General features: G+C 46.4%; 1 protein-coding gene across 2 annotated transcripts in view; it reads left to right on the plus strand.

Annotated features, from left to right (window-relative positions):
* The window catches only part of rab11fip4a (RAB11 family interacting protein 4 (class II) a), a 121862-nt gene that overhangs the window by 85813 nt on the left and 12229 nt on the right, over window positions 1-23820 (plus strand). For both annotated transcript variants that reach the window (XM_049560223.1, XM_049560225.1), the window contains 2 exons: window positions 13733-13870; window positions 13943-14089. In XM_049560223.1, the coding sequence (XP_049416180.1) occupies window positions 13733-13870; window positions 13943-14089 (285 nt within the window). The remainder of the gene's footprint in view (window positions 1-13732; window positions 13871-13942; window positions 14090-23820) is intronic.

Genomic DNA, 23820 nt, shown 5'->3' on the forward strand with positions numbered 1-23820 from the left:
AAAAAAAAAAAAAAAAAAAAAAAAAAAAAAAAGCCCCTCGGTAGTAACAGGAGTTTACTGGGTGGGCATGGACAACGGCCAATGATGCGTGCCTCCTCCTCTCAATGAGACATGCCATTGGTGCTCAAGGCCTTGGTAAAGGTTTTGAGCCTCTGGAGCGCTCTTCCTCTTTTTAGGATCTGTGCTTGCTGGAAAGACACAGAACTGTTAAGATGAGTTGGGTGAATGTCAGCTGTGTTGCACCTAAGTTCTGTCTGGGCATGATACACTTACATGTTTCCATGCTCCCTAATGACTCGGGAAATGCTGGGGCTGTGCAGCGTGTCTTTTGCTTGTCTTTTGACAAATGCAAGTTTAGGCAATGATTTCACCAAGTTTGGTTGCATACCTAGGTTGGCTGGGGCTCCCTGCTTCTCTGCTTTAGGGGCCTAGGTTATAAAGAGGAGGCGGGCTATTGCATCTTACCTTTAGCTGACCAGGATCAGTGTAGCTGCATCGATGTTATGTCCCGACAGGACATTTACTCATCAGACTCCAACCACTCTACCCATGGAGTCCAGTAGCAGGCGGAGCCTGTGTGAGATGAAACAAAGGGTACAATAAAGTCCTAGTTCTATTAACACACACAGAGCCCTCCACCTTGGGGCCCTGTCGCTCCTACACTGCTCGATGAGGAGGGTGTAGGGTAGCTGATGAAGTCATATGGCACTGTGGGCTCTGCACATATTCAGGTAGACATATCCTGACTGGCCAGCTATGCTGATGGACATTTTAGTGGGTGAATGTGTGCTCATGATTGAAGCAGAGTATTATCCATAGGGTCAAGTAGAGGGCTCTGCCTGTGCTAACAGGGCTAGGGTTACAATACCATAACCTTTTGTCTGAAAGTCATGGTTAGGCATAACTCGTTATGACACAGGGACGTACTACTAGAAAAACACATTAAAATACAAAATCTGTGACTTGAAAAATCTTCACTGTGAGCATCCCAAGACTCTTTTTCTTAGCAGAGCAGAACTGCTGTCCATTGCAGTAAACGCCTTCTGCACACACAAGGATTTAAATCTCTGGAATACCATTCCCCCGGAGATCCGGCAATCTCCAACCGAAGCCGGCCTCACCATCCCCCTGCTGAAGTGGCGCAGGCGGCAGAAGCATAGGAAGCAAAAGCGGGGCGAAAGAGGGGGGCTAGCGGCTAAGCTAAAGGCTAACCCCTACAAACTGGTTATCCCCAGCCTCTTCCTTACCAACGCCCGGTCGCTAAACAACAAGACGGACGAACTACGACGGCGGATCACTTCTCACAGTCTGGAATACTGCATCCTGATTGTCACGGAGTCCTGGCTGGATCAAAACATCCCCGATGTGACGATCGAGCTAGCGGCGTCTTCAGAGCCGACCGAACAACAGACTCTGGTAAGAGCAAAGGAGGGGGACTCTGTGTTTACATCGACAACAGATGGTGCACCAACGTGACTGTTAAAGACACTCACTGCTCTCCGGACATTGAATACATGATGTTGCAGTGCAGACCCTTCTATCTGTGTAGAGAGTTTACATCGGTGGTGATAATTGCTGTCTATGTGCCCCCTCAAGCTAATGCTAAATTAGCCATGGAAGCACTACTTCACTCCATCAACCAGCATCTAGCTGTGCAGGCAGACAGTGTAATCATAGTGGCAGGAGATTTCAATCACTCCAACCTTAAGTCTGTCCTGCCCAAATTCCACAAATATGTGAACTTTCCCACCAGAGAAAAAAACACTCTAGATTAGGTTTAATGCAACATCTCCAACGCCTATAAAGCCAGCTCTCTGCCACACCTGGGTCTCTCCGACCACCTATCCCTCTCCCTCATCCCAGTATACAAACCTCTGATCTGCAGACAAAAAACAGTCACAAAGTTAGTCAAAGTGGACTGAGGAAACCACTTCAGCCCTGCAGGACTGCTTTGATGTCACAGACTGTGAGGTTCTTGCGGAGGGGACGGACCTGGACGGACACACATCTGTAGTACTGGACGATATCAGGTTTTGTACTGAGACTATGACAGAGACTAGAACTGTTAAAGTGTTCCCCAACCAGAAACCGTGGCTCAACAGCAAAATGAGGACACTGCTCAGGGCAAGAGAATCTGCCTTTAGATCAGGGGACCCACAAAGCTACAAAGAGGCGCGGAGAAATCTGTGGAGGGGAATTAAAAAGGCCAAGCACAGCTACCAGCAGCACATCGAGGCCCACTTTGACAACAACAACCCCAGAGGTATGTGGCAGGGGATCAAGACACTGACTGGATACAGTAACAGCACTGCCGCCACAATTCCCTCAGACAGCAGCCTCCCAGACACACTGAACTAGTTCTTTGCTTGTTTTGACCGTCACAGCAGGAACCCAGACACTCTTCCTGCTCCCCCAGTGAGCAATAACCTGCTTCAGCTGCAGCCACACCAGGTCAGAGCCACCCTGCATAGAGTCAACGCAAGGAATGCGTCAGGCCCAGATGGCGTCCCTGGGCATGTCCTCAAGACCTGCGCAGACCAGCTAGCAGAGGTATTTACAGCCATCTTCAACCTCTCGCTTCAACAGTCTGTGGTTCCCACCTGCCTCAAATCAGCCACCATCGTTCCTGTACCCAAGAAGAACACAGTGAACTGCCTGAACGACTACTGCCCAGTGGCTCTCACGCCCATCATTGCGAAGTGTTTTGAGAGACTCATCCTCCCCTCCATCAAGTCTGCCATCCCTGTTGACCTTGACCAACATCAGTTTGCATACCGAACTAATAGGTCGACAGAGGATGCTGTCATGATGGCGCTCCACACAGCCCTTAGTCACCTGGACCAGAGCAACACCTATATAAGGATGCTGTTTGTGGATTTCAGCTCCGCATTCAGCACAGTCATCCCCCAAAAACTGGTCCTGAAACTGAGCAGCCTGGGCTTAGGCAGTTCACTGTGCGCATAGATTCTGGAGTTCCTCAGGAACAGACCTCAGCATGTCAGGATGGGAGACTGCACTTCCTCCACACTCATCCTGAACACTGGAACACCACAGGGGTGTGTCCTCAGCCCTCTCCTCTTCTCCCTCTGCACCCATGACTGCTCCCCCATCCACCCCACAAACACCATCGTCAAGTTCGCTGACGACATCACCATCGTAGGACTGATTAGGAACAACGATGAGTCAGCCTACAGGGAGGAGGTCGAACGCCTGACAGACTGGTGCCTCCATAACAACCTGGACCTCAACACAGCTAAAACCAAGGAAATTATTGTGGATTTCAGAAAATCCAAAAAGACTGAGCCCCCCACCCTCTCCATCAAAGGAGAGGAAGTTGAGATGGTGGAGGGTGGAGGGTGGAGAGCTTTAAATTCCACATTTCAGCCAACCTTACCTGGTCTGTCCACACCTCCTATCAGGTGAGGAAGGCCCACCAGGGAATTTAATTCCTCAGGGAGTTAAAGCAGGCCCACCTCCCCCACCCACTGCTGGTTAACTTTTACAGGGCCTCCATCGAGTCCATCCTGACCTACTGCTGCGCACAGTGTGGTTCACCAGCTGCACCGCAGAGGACAGGAAGGACCTACAGCGGGTGGTGAGTATTGCAGAAAAGATCATCGGGACACACTGCCCCCCCTCAAAGACACTTACACTGGTTGACTTCTCAGGAAGGCCAGAAACATCAGCACAGACCCCACTCACCCCAGACATTCCCTATTCTCTCCCCTCTGGAAAGAGATACCGCTCTCTTAAAGCCAGAACAGCCAGACTCATGAACAGCTTCTTCCCCCAGGCCATCAAAGCCATCACCGCACACATCCCACCCATCCCACCCAAAGACTGACACTGGAACACACCAAAATACTGAGTGCAATACCCCCACCCCCCTTCCCCAACTTGCACAAACCCTTTGACTTTCCACAACCTCCTGCACCTTAATAATATCTGTACATAATACTGTTTCATTCTGTATATAGGTTATTTATATTGTTCATATGTTTCTTTTGTATATATCCGGCTTATATTGTTATAATGTTATTTTATTTCCCCATACTGTTAAAATGCTATTTTTATACTGTCACAGTGTTATTTTTATTTTTACTATTCTTTTTTGTACCACTGCCAAACAGGGGTGCAGATTTTCACAGTGATATTGTCTGACAATGTTAACGGTGACAATAAAGCAGTGGTGGAGCCAGAACGTAGCTAATGGGTGGGCCTACAAAGATTTGGATGGGCCTGATTATTTTTAAAGCTCAGATGTCTGTGGATTTAGTAACAAGAACATACTAAAACATGACTAAAACTGTGTACCTGCACAAAGCCAGAAATATGCATAGGCCTACACATTATTTTCGGCATATTTGTAAAGCCGTGTGACGCTTGATTCTGTTTTATAACTCTCAGTTAATGTAGCTACATATTTGGACATACTGAAATATTTGATGAAGCCTTATTGTTTTGCTGCTATTAAACAATGAGAGACATGTTTTCTAAATATATATAAATATTCACACTACTGCGCACGGGGAGACAGAGACCTGCTCTGCTCCAGACACACTCAGCACCTTGGACAGCACGGCGCACCTGACTGTTGTCGCTACAGTTACTAGCCTATAAGGTTAATTCATAAAGTTGGGGATTTGCGAGTGGGTTGGATACAGCACAGATATTGAAATGTCAGACCAATGGGACATGTTCAGAGCCTCCTCACAGGCTCACACAAACGCAATCATAACATACCACGGCGGGCCAGAATAAAAAAAAAAACAGTCTTACCTGCAGTTGCTACACAAGGCGGAGTCTTCTGGGCTTGGAGTTAAAAGCGTTGATTATGTCATCATAATCCGAACTGTCAATCATCTCTCTTTCAAATGACAGGAGTGTCAGGTTGTTGAGGCGTCCAGTCAGCATGGATGATCTCAGGCGCGCCTGGATCCTGTTGGTAGCGGAGAAAAGTCTCTCGACGCTGCAGGAGGTCAAAGGGAACGTTATGATGGCCCTTAACAGACTTTTCATGTTAGGAAAAATGTCTGACGGGCAGCTGTCTCCATCAGTGTGGGGAAATTGTTCTGATCCATTTTCCATCTGATGTGCTGAGTGAACACAGAATGTTCAGCATCAGCTATTTCAATCCCATACAAGTCTCTTTGTCTCCAAAAGTGGCAGATCCAGGTGCAAAAGAAGCCGATGCTCTCATGATTCCATATGTGTCCTCTTTAAATCGGCTGTTTGCACACAACATAACAATGTCCAGGACAACCTTAACATGTTCCCGGTGTCTCTCCACAAATGCTGGAGCATCACCGTGCAGCTGGTTTAACACTGTCCCGCGGCTTTGCGACCCATGGCTGTCCCAGTGATGCCAGTTTTGTTTGCGCAATGACATGCGGCTTACTAGACTCATGTTTGTTGCAGGCCTCTCTGATAGGCTACGTTTCCAGTTTTTGTAGTCACTTATAAACGTAGTCTCAGTGTACATCTCCGGAAAATGTCTGCAAGCTTTACAAAACACTGCGTCTTGTTCTTTACTGTACTCAATCCACTTGTACTTCCCATACCAGTTGGCATTAAATGACTGCGATTTCCCACCTGTGGCAGTAGCTGGGAATGCTATTAGCTTGGGTTGAGTGGCTGGTTCCTCCATCGGAGATAAATCCAACGATGTCCGGATTGGCTCACTAGATACGGCCAGTGGCGGTCGGTGGGTTGGAGCCGGAGCCGGTGTTGTGTCCCTACTGGTTTCCAATTTAACTGGTTTCCTTACCGAACAGCTGCAGATGTGCTACGCCTCCGTCAGCAGATTCGTCACAAATTTACAAACATACACAACATATTACTGGCGATTTTAAAGTCGCAGCCCACATCTACCACAGCGAATATGCTTCTGTAAGTGAGCACTACGTACCAGCGACATTAAAAAAAGAAAGGAAAGAAAATATGATATACACAAATTTGCCTCAAGCTGGACTCGATTTCACGTCAACAAAAGACAATATAACACAAACTGCACGTCTACCTGTGTGAGCCAGTGAGACTCACAGAGCGCATGGCTTTCCTCAGGTATTAGAAAATTATGTCAGCATCCAGGTAACATTTTGATTTGGGCTGACCTGAGACAACTGGTTACCCTCGGCTTGCCTTGAAAGTACCCACACATACAGTACAGACCAAAAGTTTGGACACACCTTCTCATTCAATGCGTTTTCTTTATTTTCATGACTATTTATATTGTAGATTCTCACTGAAGGCATCAAAACTATGAATGAACACATGTGGAGTTATGTACTTAACAAAAAAAGGTGAAATAACTGAAAACATGTTTTATATTCTAGTTTCTTCAAAATAGCCACCCTTTGCTCTGATTACTGCTTTACACACTCTTGGCATTCTCTCGATGAGCTTCAAGAGGTAGTCACCTGAAATGGTTTCCACTTCACAGGTGTGCCTTATCAGGGTTAATTAGTGGAATTTCTTGCTTTATCAATGGGGTTGGGACCATCAGTTGTGTTGTGCAGAAGTCAGGTTAATACACAGCCGACAGCCCTATTGGACAACTGTTAAAATTCATATTATGGCAAGAACCAACCAGCTAACTAAAGAAAAACGCCGACCCAGGAAAGGAAGACCAAGAGTCACTTCTGCTTCTGAGGATAAGTTCATCCGAGTCACCAGCCTCAGAAATCGCAAGTTAACAGCAGCTCAGATCAGAGACCAGATGAATGCCACACAGAGTTCTAGCAGCAGACCCATCTCTAGAACAACTGTTAAGAGGAGACTGCGAATCAGGCCTTCATGGTCAAATAGCTGCTAGGAAACCACTGCTAAGGAGAGGCAACAAGCAGAAGAGATTTGTTTGGGCCAAGAAACACAAGGAATGGACATTAGACCAGTGGAAATCTGTGCTTTGGTCTGATGAGTCCAAATTTGAGATCTTTGATTCCAACCGCCGTGTCTTTGTGAGACGCAGAAAAGGTGAACGGATGGATTCCACATGCCTGGTTCCCACTGTGAAGCATGGAGGAGGAGGTGTGATGGTGTGGGGGTGTTTTGCTGGTGACACTGTTGGGGATTTATTCAAAATTGAAGGCACACTGAACCAGCATGGCTACCACAGCATCCTGCAGCGACATGCCATCCCATTCGGTTTGCGTTTAGTTGGACCATCATTTATTTTTCAACAGGACAATGACCCCAAACACACCTCCAGGCTGTGTAAGGGCTATTTGACCAAGAAGGAGAGTGATGGAGTGCTGCGGCAGATGACCTGGCCTCCACAGTCACCGGACCTGAACCCAATCGAGATGGTTTGGGGTGAGCTGGACCGCAGAGTGAAGGCAAAGGGGCCAACAAGTGCTAAACACCTCTGGGAACTCCTTCAAGACTGTTGGAAAACCATTTCAGGTGACTACCTCTTGAAGCTCATCAAGAGAATGCCAAGAGTGTGCAAAGCAGTAATCAGAGCAAAGGGTGGCTGTTTTGAAGAAACTAGAATATAAAACATGTTTTCAGTTATTTCACCTTTTTTTGTTAAGTACATAACTCCACATGTGTTCATTCATAGTTTTGATGCCTTCAGTGAGAATCTACAATGTAAATAGTCATGAAAATAAAGAAAATGCATTGAATGAGAAGGTGTGTCCAAACTTTTGGCCTGTACTGTATTTATCAATGTTTCTTGTTCTTTTTCCACGAGTCTACAAACATATTCAGTGCCACATTACAGTCTGCACAACACTGCACACTATGACAAAGCCTCGTACTCGTACTCGTACTCGTCGTCCTCCGCTTATCCAGGTCCGGGTTGCGGGGGCAGCAGCCTCAGCAAAGAAGCCCAGACAGTCCTCTCCCCCGCCACTTCCGTCAGCTCCTCCGCGGGAACCCCGAGGCGTTCCCAGGCCAGCCGGGTGATGTAATCCCTCCAGCGTGTTCTGGGGCGGCCCCGAGGTCTCCTCCCGGTTGGACATGCCTGAAACACCTCCCAAGGGAGGCGTCCGGAAGGCATCCTTACCAGATGCCCGAACCACCTCAACTGGCTCCTCTCGATGTGGAGGAGCAGCGGCTCTACTCCGAGTCCCTCCCGGATGTCTGAGCTCCTCACCCTATCCCTAAGGCTGAGCCCAACCACCCTGCGGAGGAAACTCATTTCGGCTGCTTGTATTCGCGATCTCATTCTTTTGGTCACTACCCAGAGCTCGTGACCATAGGTGAGGGTTGGAACGTAGATTGACCAGTAAATCGAGAGCGTCGCTTTCTGGCTAAGTTCCCTCTTCACCACAACGGACCGGTTAAGTGCCTGCATCACTGCTGACGCTGCCCCAATCCGCCTGTCAATCTCCCGCTCCATCCTACCCTCACTCGTGAACAAGACCCCGAGATACTTAAACTCCTCCACCTGAGGAAGGACCTCCCCCCTGACCTGGAGTGGGCAATCCACCCTTTTCCGGCTGAGGACCATGGCCTCAGACTTGGAGGTGCTGATTCTCATCCCAGCCGCTTCACACTCGGCTGCGAACCGCCCCAGCAAGAGCTGGAGGTCACTGTTCGATGGAGCTAGGAGGACCACGTCATCCGCAAAAAGCAGTGACAAGATCCTCCCGTCACCGAACCTGACACCCTCCACCACTCGGCTGCGTCTAGAAATTCTGTCCATAAAAGTTATGAACAGAACCGGTGACAAAGGGCAGCCCTGGCGGAGTCCAACCCTCACCGGGAACAGGTCCGACTTACTGCCAGCCACGCGAACCAGACTCATGCTCCTTCGGTACAGGAACTGGATGGCTCTTAGCAAGGGGCCACCAACCCCATACTCCCGGAGCACCCCCCACAGGATGCCCCTGGGGACACGGTCGTAAGCCTTCTCCAAATCCACAAAACACATGTGGACTGGTTGGGCAAACTCCTATGCCCCCTCCAGCACCCTGGCGAGGGTAAAGAGCTGGTCCACGGTTCCGCGTCCGGGACAAAAACCACATTGCTCCTCCTCAATCCGAGGTTCAACTATCGACCGGACCCTCTTCTCCAGCACCCTGGAGTAGACCTTACCGGGCAGGCTGAGGAGTGTGATCCCCCTGTAGTAACACACCCTCTGGTCCCCTTTCTTGAAAATGGGGACCACCACCCCGGTCTGCCACTCCAGAGGCACTGCCCCCGATGTCCACGCAATGTTGCAGAGGCGTGTCAGCCAGGACAGCCCTACAACATCCAGAGCCTTGAGATATCCAGGACGAATCTCATCCACCCCCGGGGCTCTGCCACTTCGGAGTTGTTTCGCTACCTCAGCAACTTCTGCCCCAGAAATTGGACGACCCGCCCCCGAGACCCTCGTCTTTGTTTCCTCACCGGAATACATGTTGGTGGGATTGAGGAGCTCCTCAAAGTATTCCTTCCACCGCCCGACAATGTCCCCAGTTGATGTCAGCAGCTCCCTGCCCCCACTGTAAACAGTGTGAGGAAGTTGCCGCCTTCCCCCCCTGAGGTGCTGGATGGTTTGCCAGAACCTCTTTGGAGCCGATCGATAGTCTTCCTCCATGGCCTCACCGAACTCCTCACACGCCCGAGTTTTTGCCTCAACGACTGCCACCGCTGCGCTCCGCTTGGCCCGCCAGTACCTGTCAGCTGCTTCCGGAGACCCACAGACCAACCATGCCCTGTAGGTCTCCTTCTTCAGCCTGACGGCTCCCCTCACCTCTGGTGTCCACCAGCGGGTTCGGGGATTACCGCCGCGACTGGCCCCAGCGGTCTTGTGGCCACAGCTCGCAACCGCCACCTCGACAATGGCAGAGCGGAACAAGGCCCATTCGGACTCAATGTCCCCCTCTGCCCTCGGGACGCGGTTGAAGCTCTCCCGGAGGTGGGAGTTGAAGATCATCTGGACAGGTTCTTCCGCCAGGTGTTCCCAGCAAACCCTCACTGTTCGTTTGGGCCTGCCAGGTCCGCGTGGCGTCTTCCCCCACCATCTGATCCAACTCACCACCAGGTGGTGATCAGTTGACAGCTCTGCTCCTCTCTTCACCCGAGTGTCCAGAACATATGGCCGCAGGTCAAATGATACGACTACAAAGTCGATCATTGACCTGCGACCTAGACTGTCCTGGTGCCACGTGCACCGATGGACATCCTTATGTTTGAACATGGTGTTAGTTATGGCCAAACTGCGACCCGCACAGAAGTCCAATAACTGAACACCACTCGGGTTCAGATCGGGCAGGCCGTTCCTCCCAGTCACGCCCCTCCAGGTCCCGCTGTCATTGCCCACGTGAGCGTTGAAGTCCCCCGGTAGAACAATGGAGTCCCCAGTTGGGGCACTGTCCAGCACCCATCCCAGGGACTCCAAAAAGGGTGGGTACTCTGAACTGTTGTTCGGTGCATAAGCACAGACAACAGTCAGGACCGGTTCCCCGACCCGAAGGCGCAGGGAAGCAACCCTTTCGTCCACCGGGGTAAACCCCAACGTACAAGCAGAGAGTCTGGGGGCTATCAGAAAGCCCACCCCGGCCCTCTGCCTCTCACCTGGAGCAACTCCAGCGAAGGAGAGAGTCCAACCCCTCTCAAGGACTAGGGTTCCAGACCTGGAGCTATGTGTTGAGGTGAGGCCGACTATATCTAGCCGGTAACGCTCAACCTCTTCCACAAGCTCCAGCTCCTTCCCTGCCAGAGAGGTGGCATTCCATGTCCCAAGAGCCAACTTCTGTAACCGAGGATTGGACCGCCAAGGCCCCCGCCTTGGTCTGCTGCCCAATCCACATTGCACCGAACCCTTCTGGATCCCTCTGCGGGTGGTGGGTCTGCAGGGGGACGAGCCCATGTAGCCGGTTCGGGCTGGGCCCGGCCGGACCCCATGGGCGAAGGCCCGACCACCAGGCGCTCATCCACGGGCCCCAACCCCAGGCCTGGCTCCAGGGCGGGGCCCCAGTAACCCTCCGGGCCGGGTACACGTGTCCTTGATTGTCTCCATCATGAAGGGTCTTCTGAACCGTTCTTCGTCTGACCCTTCGCCCAGAACCAATCTGGAATGGGAAACCCTACCAGGGGCAAAATGCCCCCGACAGCTCCTAGGGTCATTAGGGCACTCAAACTCCTCCACCACGATAAGGTGACGGTTCTCGGAGGAGTATGACAAAGCCTGTCATGTTTAAAAAGTGACGATCTAACTCGCTCACTGCGTACCTGTAGAGACAGACATAACAGCATGACGTCACCTCTCTCGGACCATGGCGACATTTCTTTTAGTGTGCGTCCATAATTGTGAGTTTGTTCTTAGAGCTCATATGTCTCCATCAGAGCTAGCTGCCAGGTTGTCATAGAGTGTAACACTATTATTATTGTGTCATGGTAGTTAACGCTTATACAATTCCGTTTGCTTTTTTAAAAATTCGGCCGACTTTTTATTTTTATTTTTTTTTTTTTACTCGGTCACGGAAGTCATTTAAAATGCAGCGAAGCATAATACTTAAATTAAAACATAGGCTACTGATGTGACACTCAAATTAGATTTTAAAAAGTGCAAGTACACAAAAAACTACTCAATTGCAGTGACGTGAGTAAATGTAGCCTAAGTCCTTGCTTCACCTCTGTAATGATCCAGTGGCTATAGGTGCTTGGTTTTTATTTACATAGCCTATTATTAAGCGTATTATGAGAGCATTTTCCGAGTTAGATCGTCACTTTTTAAACATAACAGACTTTGTCATAGTGTGCAGTGTTGTGCAGACTGTAATGTGGCACTGAATATGTTTGTAGACTTGTGGAAAAAGAACAAGAAACATTATATGTGTGGGTACTTTCAAGGCAAGCCGAGGGTAACCAGTTGTCTCAGGTCGGCCCAAATCAAAATGTTACCTGGATGCTGACGTAATTTACTTATACCTGAGAAAGCCGTGCACTCTGTGAGTCTCAGTGGCTTACACAGGTAGACATGCGGTTTATGTTATATTGTCTTTTGTCGACGTGAAATTGAGTCCAGCTTGAGGCAAATTTGTGTATATCATATTTTCTTTTCTTTCTTTTTTAATGTCGCTGGTACGTAGTGCTCACTTAGGCTACAGAAGCATATTCGCTGTGGTAGATGTGGGCTGCGACTTTAAGATTGCCAGTAATATGTTGTGTATGTTTGTGAATTTGTGACGAATCTGCTGACGGTGGTTCTTTCCCCCTCATTCCCCAGGCCAATTAAGTTCTCCTGACGACCATCCTCTTTAAGCACAGCCTGGTCCGAACTTTCTTCTGTCTGTAGATGTGGTTTTTTGAAAAAGTGGCTTAAAGATAACTGTTTAGCCATTGTCAAACGAGTCCAACTTCCTGCTACAGTGCCTATGACCCTCGGCACCCACCGTCTGACTGCTCGTGAACTCAAGCATGTGCATGACATCGTCAATGACGCAACCCAGCAAGCAATAGTCGATTTAATCATAATGGCTATATTTAGTTCCAATTTAGTCTCGCTACATGTAACCCAAATCTAGCCGATTTAATTTTGAAATTGATTAAATGTAATTTTCGCCATTGCAGATGGCGTGCGGTATGATATTCAATCACATATGGAGAGTCAACAGTAATTAAAATATGTTTATCTCCATTTTTTTGGGCATGGTCTCTACATAGCCATATAATTGATGACATTTACACTTTGGCTAAGGTTAGACGTCTACCAAATTTTCACTGACAGCCCAAATTCAGCCGTGATTTAGCCTAGACGTCAGGTCTTCATGTAGACGGCTTTTAGACGTTTTTTTTTTTAGACGGCAGAAGAGAGCAGCAGCGTCAGATGGCCAGACTTCTCCCAGGAGGAAACTGATGTTTTGGTCCGGGAGGTCCAAGCTCGCAGTGTCTGAATATACGGAACTGCGAGCAGACCTCCAGAGGCTGATGATGCAAAGGTAGCCTGGGAGGAGGTCACCACAATTGTAAATCAATGTTGCGTTTCTCTCATGCGTGTGCGCGCTCTCTCTTTCTCTCTCGCAGTCTCACTGTGTTTCTTTTCTTTTGACTTTTCTAAGATGACAGATGCTGAATATATACTCCCTATCTGATGCTGTGGTTGTTTGCGGTTGGCTCAAACCAGGTTGAGTTTCCATTACGCGTGCCAAACGGTGCCAATCCCCTTTGATCTGACATCAGATGTGACGGGACAGTCGATATAGAGATACATTTATGTGCTGATTGCAGATAGTTGCATTGAATAGTGGTTTTTGTGGCTATTTATTGCATCGTTAATGTGCCTGACATTCTGGAAACCTGCCTGTGAGGTTTTGGTGATGTGTGCGCACTGTCTGCTGGTCAGCCAAACTTCCACTACATCAGCTGCGCTCCCCCTGCGCTGAGAGTAGACCTGGTTTCAGCTGGCGAGCTTTTAGCGCACCTTCGGCGAAGCCCTTTGGCACGAAACTGTCACTGCGCCAAGCTGGATCTGTTGACACCTCCCCCTGCTGTGCTGCCACACCCATCTCAGCGCACCTCGGTCTGCCAAACTACCAAACTGAGCGTGCCTCGGGTTGCACTGCTTGAAACTAGCTCTGCACGGTGTTCGCCACCCTGCGCCGCGCCGGGAAACTAGAGCCCCCATTGTTTAAATGAGAACACCATCTGAAAGAATGCAAAAATATATCAGCATTCACACGATAATTAATATAATAATAAAGCTGCTCTTTAACTCAGTGTGTTTGTTTAAAACTTAGGTGAGAGTAAAGGAAGTGGCAAATTTGTTTGCCATCCTTACCTCTTTCCTCTGCAGGAGAAGCAGAGGATGACAGACAAGCTGGAGGACACTAGTCTGAGGCTGAAAGATGAGATGGACCTCTACCGGAAGATAATGGACAAGCTCTGGCATAATCGTCATGACTTTGAGAAGGAAAAAGAGGCCATGCAGGAGGTGAGCACTCTAGACAACAGAAAGATCACATAATGTCGAGGAGTTCCATTGAATCATATCTTTACTCTGCAGTTGATTGATGATCTCCGCCGGGAGCTGGAGTATCTGCAGTTGTTTAAGATGGAGATGGAGCATCCAGGACAGGGCAAGGGACTGTCAGAGTACAATGCCAGGACCAGAGAGATCGAAATGGAACATGAAGTCAAGAGACTGAAACAGGTTTTCACACACAGAACACACACACCCTTGTTCTTCTATCCTTATGGGACTCTCTGTTCTCTCCATTCACACCCAGGTGGTTTAGGTTTAGTCCACACAAAGGTGCATGACTAGCATAGAACATGTTGACTTGACTTGACATTGAAACTGTTCGAGCCTTACCAATCTTTTGGCTCGGACATTACGAGCTTGTCATATATTCGTAAGTATGTTGTCCAGTACTGCCTTTCACTACAGAAATACCAAAGATATTAGGGATGGACATTTTCAGTGACTTCCATATTTGAATTAAATTATTGTAGAGTACTCTAGTACTGGCAAATAAATCATAAGAAACATGTAACAATAGGATTGTACAAAAACTGGCCCTTTGCTGTATGTCACTCCCCCCCCCCCACGCCAGCAGGGAGAGGAGGTGCTTAGCGAAGAAATACGCTGCACACAGGTCTACAATAAAATAAGATTTTACCCATTTCAAATAGTGAAAAAATAAATGCTTGCTCCCCTGGGTCCCTTCTTGTGACGAATGGAGTTAGATGTGCTGGAGTGAGAAGCTGGAGTTTAGGTCTTACATTGATGAGTAAACCAGCCGGTTCAGATTTAAATATTCCATTGGAAGAGGGCTCCTTGTTTAGGCTCTCCTAGTATTGAATTGAACTCATGTGACGACCTTGTTCAGTCTGCCTGTCCGTGTCTGACTGTGCTCTCTCCCTCTTGCAGTTACTGGGAGTTGGCTGGTAGGCGGAGCTGGGAGGGAGTGCCTGCTGGTGCCTGTCCTTTTGGGTGAGGCCTGCAGAGGGCATAAAGGACCTCACTTTTGGTCACACACTCTCTCCCAGCTGGGCCTGCTGCAGCCTCTTCGGCCTGTTTCCTTTGTTTGGTTTGCTGCACCTTACAACACACATTTCATCATGTTTCACTCATCCACATACGCCTAACATGACTGATAGCCTTCCTACTTACACATGCCATCAGTTTACTTACTGTGCTTATTTGTTTGAGTTAAATAAATTAACTTTTGATTGATACATCTGTGTGTGGCCTCCTGTTTGCTGCCGGCCTTGAGCCAGTCGGTAACAAATGGGGCTCGTCCGGGATTTTGGTGCTGGGAATCACACAGATTTTGGGTTACTCTGGTATTTCTAGGGACTTTGTTGTTTGACCACTGGTATTCCAGTAAATGTGTTGCTCCATAGATTTTGGCCTGCCAATGTTAGAACATGTTTCCTGGAACTGCCAGCAGGATTTGAGAGCTGGTAAATTATTTGGAACCCTTATTCCTGATAGGCATAAGCAATGTGGGGCACTGGCCGTCTCCACTGATCCTTTTTTGTTTTAGTTGATAATTTTTGTGCAGCAAGTGGTTAGAGCATTACTCGGGGGCACTTCCACGACTGTCCAGGGGATTTTCAGCGTGCTGAATTGACCGGGTTGCTGGTTGTTGTACTTAATTCATCCTGCCACAACCCTACATGAAGTCTAGGGATGAGTGGGTCAACTAGTATTGGTTAGGCAGTTAGCCAGAGGGATGGGGTTCCATATTCAAAGCAGCCATTAATCCTGTTGTACGGTGGTGGAGAACTTTGTCTTTGCTTTTAGTTTTGGCTTATCTGTGGTGTGTTGAAATAGTTTCAGTGCTGGAAAAAAGCGCCCTAAATGGTAAAACTGTGAAATGGTTTTGATTGAAGATTTTCAGATGTTCAGGCGTGAGGATTTGCTCAGCTCTTACAAAAGAGATCAGCTATTCCAAGTAGTTGACTATTAAAGTGTTGAGGTTTCTAAGAAGATGAATAAAGAGGAGTTGTTGGCCACGTTAAAGGCCCAATTGGTGGAGCTGAATATTTTGTCTTCTTCAGTGGAAGGTCCAAGTGCTCCGGTAAAAGTGACTAGGTTGTTTGATGTAGCTTTGGCTATGGTCAGTGGGCCAGGTAAAGTGTTGGCTCCTGTTTTGACTGGGCTTGGAACTGCCTTGACATTTAAGCAACAGAAAGAGCTCCTTCTGCTACAACTCCAGCAGGAAGGAAAGAGTGTTGTGGAGGTAGAAAAGTTGAGACAGGAGGCCCATCTTCGGGCAACTGAAGTAGCCTATGACCAGGCAACACAAAAGCTACAGTTGGAGCATTATAAGTTGGATCTTATAAGTGAAGGTTGAAGAGTCAGTTCCCACTCCGTCATCTGATGTTGCTGTCAATTTACAGTTAGTTCCAAAGTTTAATGAACGGGACCCTGATATTTTCTTGTTGTTTGAGCCTTTAGCGGAAGCACGTAATTGGTCTGATGCTGAGTGTACTCTGCTGCTTCAATGTGTGCTCCTTGGCAAGGCCCAGGAGGCTTTCTCAGCCTTGAGTGCTACAGATAGTGGTAGTTATCAGTTGGTTAAAGCTGCTGTACTGCTGTACTTGTACAGGTCACCTTGGGGAATGACCTGGCTGGCGACCGAGTGTGGCCAACTTCTCAGGTAGAAGGTTTTGAGTCTCCCAAAAATCCTCCTGTAGTGCTACCCACCTGTGCAGTGACACGTGCCATGAGTCATGCTGAAGGTAGTTCATGTCTTGATAATTCAGATAGGAAAAGAGCCTGTGTTTCCTGTACCTGCTTTCCCCTTACCTGTATCTTGCAGTGACCTTGTGTAAGGGCAAAAAGATGATCCCTCGTTTCAGCCACTGTACAGCCAAGTTCAACCAAATGGTGAGGCAGAGAGTGCAGCTCGTGACTACTTTCTCCAAGATGGCCTCTTGGTGAGAAAATGGGTTCCCCAGGGGGACTGTTTTTTGGGGAATGAGATTGTCCAAGTAGTTTTGCCCTCTTTGTCACGTTTAACTGTCATTCAGACCGCCGCTCATGATGGTGTAGCTGGTCATTTAGGTGTGAGGAAAACCTATGATCAAGTTATGTGGTATTTTTACTGGCCACGTTTGAAAAGAGACTTCTCAGCCTTTATCAAAACTTGCCACACATGTCAGTTGACTGGAAAACCAAATCAGGTGAGTAAACCTGCCCCTCTCCTATTCCAGTTGCTGAACACCCCTTTGAGCATCTGATTGTTGACTGTGTTGGTCCTTTGCCACGTTCCAAAACTGGTAGTAACTTTTGCTAACGGTCATGTACGCCACCATAACTGTAAAGATCAGAAAATGTGATGCAGGGAATCGGAAAGTATGGCTTACAAAGGGCATTTTGAAGTCAATTAAAAAGAAAAACATACTTTACAAACGTTACATTAAAAATCCAACTGTTGGTAATAAAGACAAATATACTAAATATAGAAATAAGCTGATACATGTCATACGAATAAGTAAGTGAAGACATTACACCGAGCTTATCAAGGCTGCTCATGGTGATCAGAAGCAAAGCTGGAAGGTGCTAAATGAGGTTCTCAGTCGGGGACAAAAAACTACTGTACTTCCTGACACCAAAATCAAGCAAAATGCCAGATCAAATTCAAAAGGTGATGATCTTGCAAATAGCTTTAATAATCATTTTAACTCTATAGGAAAAACTCTCTCTGAAACTATTAGTCCACCAGAGGGAGCAAATTATCAACAATATCTTCAAGGTAATTATATAAATTCTTTCTTTCTTGCACCAACTGATAAAACAGAAGTAACTAATATTATTATGAGTATGAAAGACTCAAATACTGCAGGCGTGGATGGTATATGTAGTAAAATCATTAAAGCCATTGTGAATGAAATTGTTGATCCACTCGTCTACTCCATCAATCTCTCTTTGCTTTATGGGATGGTACCTAAAATGATAAAGATAGCAAAAATTATCCCAGTATTCAAATCCGGGGATAAAAATAACATGCAAAACTATCGACCAATATCTATATTACCCACCTTTTCTAAAGTATTTGAGAAAATTGTTTATTATAGACTTAGTAATTATTTAGATGGATTGAATATAATTATTCCATCACAATATGGCTTCAGAAAGAAACACACAACCTGTATGGCAATTATAGATCTCACTGAAAAAATTAACGACGCCATTGATAGAGGTGAGTGTGGGATTGGAGTTTTTCTCGATCTATCTAAGGCGTTTGATACAATTGATTTCTCAATCCTCCTTGGTAAATTGCAACATTATGGTGTCAGGGGCACAGCGCTAAATTGGTTCAAAAGTTATATATATGATAGGGAGGAATATGTTCATGTAAATAATAATGAATCACAGTGTAGCATTATTAAATATAGGGTCCCTCAAGGATCTATATTAGGTCCACTTCTTTTTATTTTGTATGTAAATGATATTGGAAATTCTTCTCCTATTTTACACAAAGTCCTTTTTGCTGATGACACAAATTTATTCCTGTCACACAAAAACTTGAAACATCTCCAGAATCTTATGAATCAAGAATTAATAAAGTTGGACACCTGGTTCAAGTGTAATAAATTATCTTTAAATATAAATAAAACAAATTTCATTGTATTCCTCAAATAGAAACCGAAATGATGTTGAACATGTGTGTATAGAAATAAATGGTAGAGCTATCGAGAGGGTAGACTCCACTAAATTTTTGGGAGTATACATAGATGAATTTTTAAATTACAAAAAACATATAAATGAGCTGACTAAGAAATTATCCAAATATGTGGGCTTATTTTGTAAAGTCCGACATTTTCTTCCTCTTGAAGCTCTTTTAACTCTGTATCGGTCTCTATTTGAGCCTCACTTGAACTATTGCAATGTTATATGGTGTAATTCATATCCCAGTTATCTTGAGAAACTAAAGACCTTACAAAAGAAGGTAATTAGAGTAATATCATGGACCAAGCTAAATGCCCCCTCTGATCCTCTTTTTTACAGTTACAAACTTTTGAAACTCACTGAATGTAATACTTTCCATAATGCCTGTGTGATGTATGATGTAGCATTTAGACTCAACGACAGACTCTGCCATCTCATCCCAATTTTTTTACCCACTCATGAATACAACACGAGAGGAAAACAGCTTATAAAGGGAAAGAGACGGAAACTACAGTGCACAAGTCTTAGTGTGACCGTTAAAGTACCACAGACTTGGAATGAGGTTGAGAGCATGATTAAAGAGTCTGCATCACTGTCTATTTTTAAAAAAAGATTAAAAAAAAAATTGCTGCTAAATTATGTCTAAATCAAGCTCAGCTTGCTGGTTTTTGTCTCATGTACCTGTGCCTGATGTGTTGATATTTGTGTCGTTGTTTGTGTCGAACATTAGACTTTTTGTGCTGATGAAATCACCTTAGAGTTAGGGTTAGGTTAGATGATAGGTTAGAAATAGGAATTGTTGTTGTCATGATACACTATATTGTTGTTTTTGTGTTTTTGGGCCCCCGTTTATAAGCTACAGAAGCTTCTGGGGATACCCTTTTTTACAAGATCATGTCTACTGTATATTGTAAATTGTATTTGTATTTTAAAATGATTTGTAAAATAAACTGAACCCTTACCCTTACCCTTACCATGTGTCAGGCTACACGTTATCCTGCTGCCCATCCCCTTAGGAACATCACCACCAGGTCAGTTGTGAAAGCTCTGACACAGTTCATGTCTATTTTTGGACTCCCAAAGGTTGTCCAGTCTAACCAGGGGTCTGATTTCTCATCAAAGTTGTTTTCAGAAGTGTTAAAACAACTAAATATCAAACATTCACAGTCCAGTGCCTTCCATGCCCAGAGCCGGGGAGCTCTGCGAGATTCCATCAAACTTTGAAGTCCCTTCTCTGAGCATATTGTACTGAGTTAGACAGAGATTGGGAGGAGGGTTTACCCTGGCTGATGTTAGCTGCCAGGGAGGTGTCCCAAGAGACTCTGGTTTTCAGCCCCAATGACCTGGTTTTCAGTCATAAGGTTCGAGGCCCTTTAGCATCTCTTCACAGTGACTGGCAAGCAAAAGAGGCCCCACAAAACTTGATAGACAATGTGAATGGTTTCAGACAGCGACTGTATCGAGCAAATAAATTGGCAAGAGACAATCTACAAGCAGCTCAAGATAAAATGAGAAGTCTCTATGATCAGCGGGCAGAATACAGTGAATACAGTCCAGGTGATCAGGTTCTGGCCCTTTTGCCTTTGGTTGGTTCCCCTTTCCAGGCCAAGTTCTCTGGTCCTTATTCTGTGTCCCGAAAAGTGTCAGATCTGAATTATTTGATTTCAACCCCTGACTGGAAGAAATCAGTGCAGTTGTGTCAATAATTTGTTGAAACCCTATTTTGCTCGCTCTGCTGTATGAGGTTCTGGGTCGTTGATTTCCTCTGTTGCTGCAGCGGCATCAGTCGTTCATTCACCCCCACTTTTTGATCAGGAGACAGAAGTTGAGGGAGAGTTGTGTATGCCAAATGATGGGATTTTGAGAGGATATCTGAAAAACTCAGAATCTCTTGCCAACCTTGAGGCAATGCTGAAGCATTTACTTGAACCAAAGCAAACAGAGTTGGGGAATCTGATTAAAGGATATCCCTGCCTGTTCAGCGATACTCCATCTCGTACTCATCTTATTGAGCACAACATTGATGTGGGAGAGGCCCCGACAACGTTTTTACCATGTCTCCAGACATGCGTGAGCAGTTAGAGGTAGAGGTGGGCTACATGTTAGAAAACAACATTGCTGAGCCTTGTGTGTCCAGTTGGCCTTCCCCATGTTTACTAGTTAAAAAGTCAGATGGTATATTTAGAACTTGTACTGATCTGAGGAAAGTGAACAGGTAACCAAGCCTGACTCTTTCCCACTCCCACGCATGGAGGATTGTGTGGATCAGGTAGGTTTGGCAAAGTTTGTTAGTAAGTTCGGCTTACTTAAAGGTTACTGGCAGGTGCCTTTGTCTCCTCGAGCTAGAGAGATTGCGGCATTTATCACACCCAGTGGTGTGTATTCTTATACCGTAATGCCATTTGGCTTGCATAATGCTCCTGCCACCTTCCAGCGCCTCATGAACAAGGTTGTGTCTGGTCTGGTGGGCTGCGCTGTGTACTTGGATGATGTTGTGATTTACAGTGATTCTTGGGAAGATCATCTTTGGCGCATCAGGGCCCTGTTTGACCGTCTGGCCTGGGCATGTCTGACCATCAACCTGGTAAAATGTGAGTTTGCCAAGGCAACAGTCACCTACCTGGGTGAGGTAGTTGGCCAAGGGCAGGTGCAGCCTGTAAGAATAGAATAGAATAGAATAGCTACGTCGCACATCAGGGGTGTTAGCTGTTGACCAGTTTGATGTGCCAACAACCAAGAAAGAACTGTCTCATTTCTTGGGCAGGTGGGTTACTAGCATGGGTTTTGCAAAAATTTCTCCACGGTGGTTGCTCTGCTCTTGTCTTTTTTTAGCCCAAAGATAAAGTTTCATTGGTCTCCTCACTGTCAAGAAGTTTTTGAGTCTTTGAAGTCGTTGCGATGTTCTGCCCCTGTCTTAGCAGCTCCCCAGATGGACCAGCCTTTCTCCCTCTATGTGGATGCTAGTAAGGTGGGAGCTGGGGCTGTACTCATGCAGATGAATGAAAAGGGTGTCGACTGTGCGGTGAGTCTCTTTTCTAAAAAGTTCAACTCACATCAGTTTAATTATTTCATCATTGAAAAGGAAGCACTGGCACTCATCTGGGCATTGAAACATTTTGAGGTTTATGTGGGAGGTGGAGTAAGTCCCTTAGTTGTATACACATACCATAATCCCCTAACCTTTCTCCACTCACTCCAAAACCCAAATCAGTGCCTTATGCATTGGTGTCTGTTCCTTCAGCCATTCCATTTAGACTTTCGTCATATAAAGGGAACTGAGAACACAGTGGCTGATGCCTTGTCTTGAGCTATGCCTGTTTAAATACACTAGTGTGCTTCCTTCCTGCAGTGTTGCTTCCTGTCTGTTCTGGCTCTCCTCTCTCTTAAACTGCTTCCTAAGGTACCAAGGTTGCCAAAGGAGCTGGCCTTGACGGTCAAGGATGGAGATGGCCTGCAGGTCGTAAGGATATCCACAAGTTTACACAAGTTGAAAGGATATTCAGTTAATATAGTTAACATAGGTTGAATGATTACTCACATGTTAACGTTAATATACCAGAGTGTTTTTTATTAATGTCCTCAGCTGTTTGAGCTGGTTATTTATTGTTTGAGAATTGACAGTTATGTAGTAGCTGTGGTTGAATTTTTGGGATCCTAGTTAAGACCCCCATCTAAAGGGGTGGGGGTGGTGGGGGTGGGGTGGGGGTGACGACCTTGTTCAGTCCACCTGCCCGTGTCTGACTGTGCTCTCTCTCTTGCAGTTACTGGGAGTTGGCTAGTGGGCGGAGCTGGGAGGGAGTGCCTGCTGGTACCTGCCCTTTTGGGTGGGGCCTGCAGACCTCCCGTTTGGTCACACACTCTCTCCCAGCTGGGCCTGCTGCAGCCTCTTCAGCCTGTTTTCTTTGTTTGGTTTGCTGCACCTTACAACACACATTACACCATGTTTCACTCATCCACATATGCCTAACATGACTGACACCTTTCATACTTACACATGCCATTAGTTAGTTACTGTGCTTATTTATTTGAGTTAAATAAATTAACTTTTGATTGATACATCTGTGTGTGGCCTCCCTTTTGTTGCCGGCTTTGAGCCAGTCGGTAACACACAAAATTTTTAGGTTTCGCCTCCAGCTGTTCCAAATCACATCTTCAGACTAGCAGACTAGCAAAGAGTAAGTTTCCATTCATTGTGGCAAAAAAGGCAGGAAGACTCAGATAAAAGCAAGAAAAGGGTGGAAAAAAGGTGCTGGTTTCCCAGACAAGAGATTATTATTATAAAGTTTAAGTCTGCCCACCCACAAGATGCATCCTGGTCAATCACACAGATTGCAGAGTTCTGGGGGGACAGAGACAGACTGGTTCAACCGCTGAATGATGCTGTACACTTCCTAGCTAAAGGGCAATGGAATGAAAGTCTAACTAAGGAAAGCACATATTCTGATAAACACACACATAATACACTGTATTACCTGTCCTAAAACAAAATCCAAACTACATTTAAGTAGAGATCAGAGTTCACAGTGGGATCAAATCTGGCACCAGCTTGTTTCTGTGGGTGACTGGCTGTTGGAGGTGATATAATGGCCAATGGTGGGGGAACGTTTAGCCAAGTAGTACTAACAGCTGGCTCTTGGAGATCTTGAAGGCTCATGGTTGTTTGGGTCAGTGGTCTGGTTTAGTACCCATTTAGGTGAACGGGGATCTTGATTGTTTTTGTTTGCCAGATAGTGTAAATCTCCCTTGTGTCTTGTTGGTCGTCATTCCTGTAGGGTTGAAGAAGAGTTGGTCTTGAACTTGAAGGTTGTAATGTCTCCTTTCAAGACATGCAGGGACTTTCCCCTACATTGTTATTAATTAATTATTTATTAATTAATAGTTGTGCATGCACTGCCAGAAATCCAGAGCCTGCAAAGAGGACAGCTGGTGAGATCACCAGTAATGAAAAAACTAGAAACAAGTCTGCACCCAGCCAAAAAATATTTCTGCACATATTTCAAAAAAGTGGCGGCACGGTGGTGTGGTGGTTAGCACTCTCGCCTCACAGCAAGAGGGTTGCCGGTTCGATCCCGGGCGTGGGAGCCCTTCTGTGCGGAGTTTGCATGTTCTCCCCGTGTCAGCGTGGGTTCTCTCCGGGCACTCCGGCTTCCTCCCACAGTCCAAAGACATGCAGATTGGGGACTAGGTTAATTGATAACTCTAAATTGTCCATAGGTGTGAATGTGAGCGTGAATGGTTGTTTGTCTCTATGTGTCAGC

The sequence above is a fragment of the Epinephelus fuscoguttatus genome, linkage group LG19 (assembly GCF_011397635.1).
Source record: "Epinephelus fuscoguttatus linkage group LG19, E.fuscoguttatus.final_Chr_v1".
In the NCBI taxonomy this organism is placed as follows: domain Eukaryota; kingdom Metazoa; phylum Chordata; class Actinopteri; order Perciformes; family Serranidae; genus Epinephelus; species Epinephelus fuscoguttatus.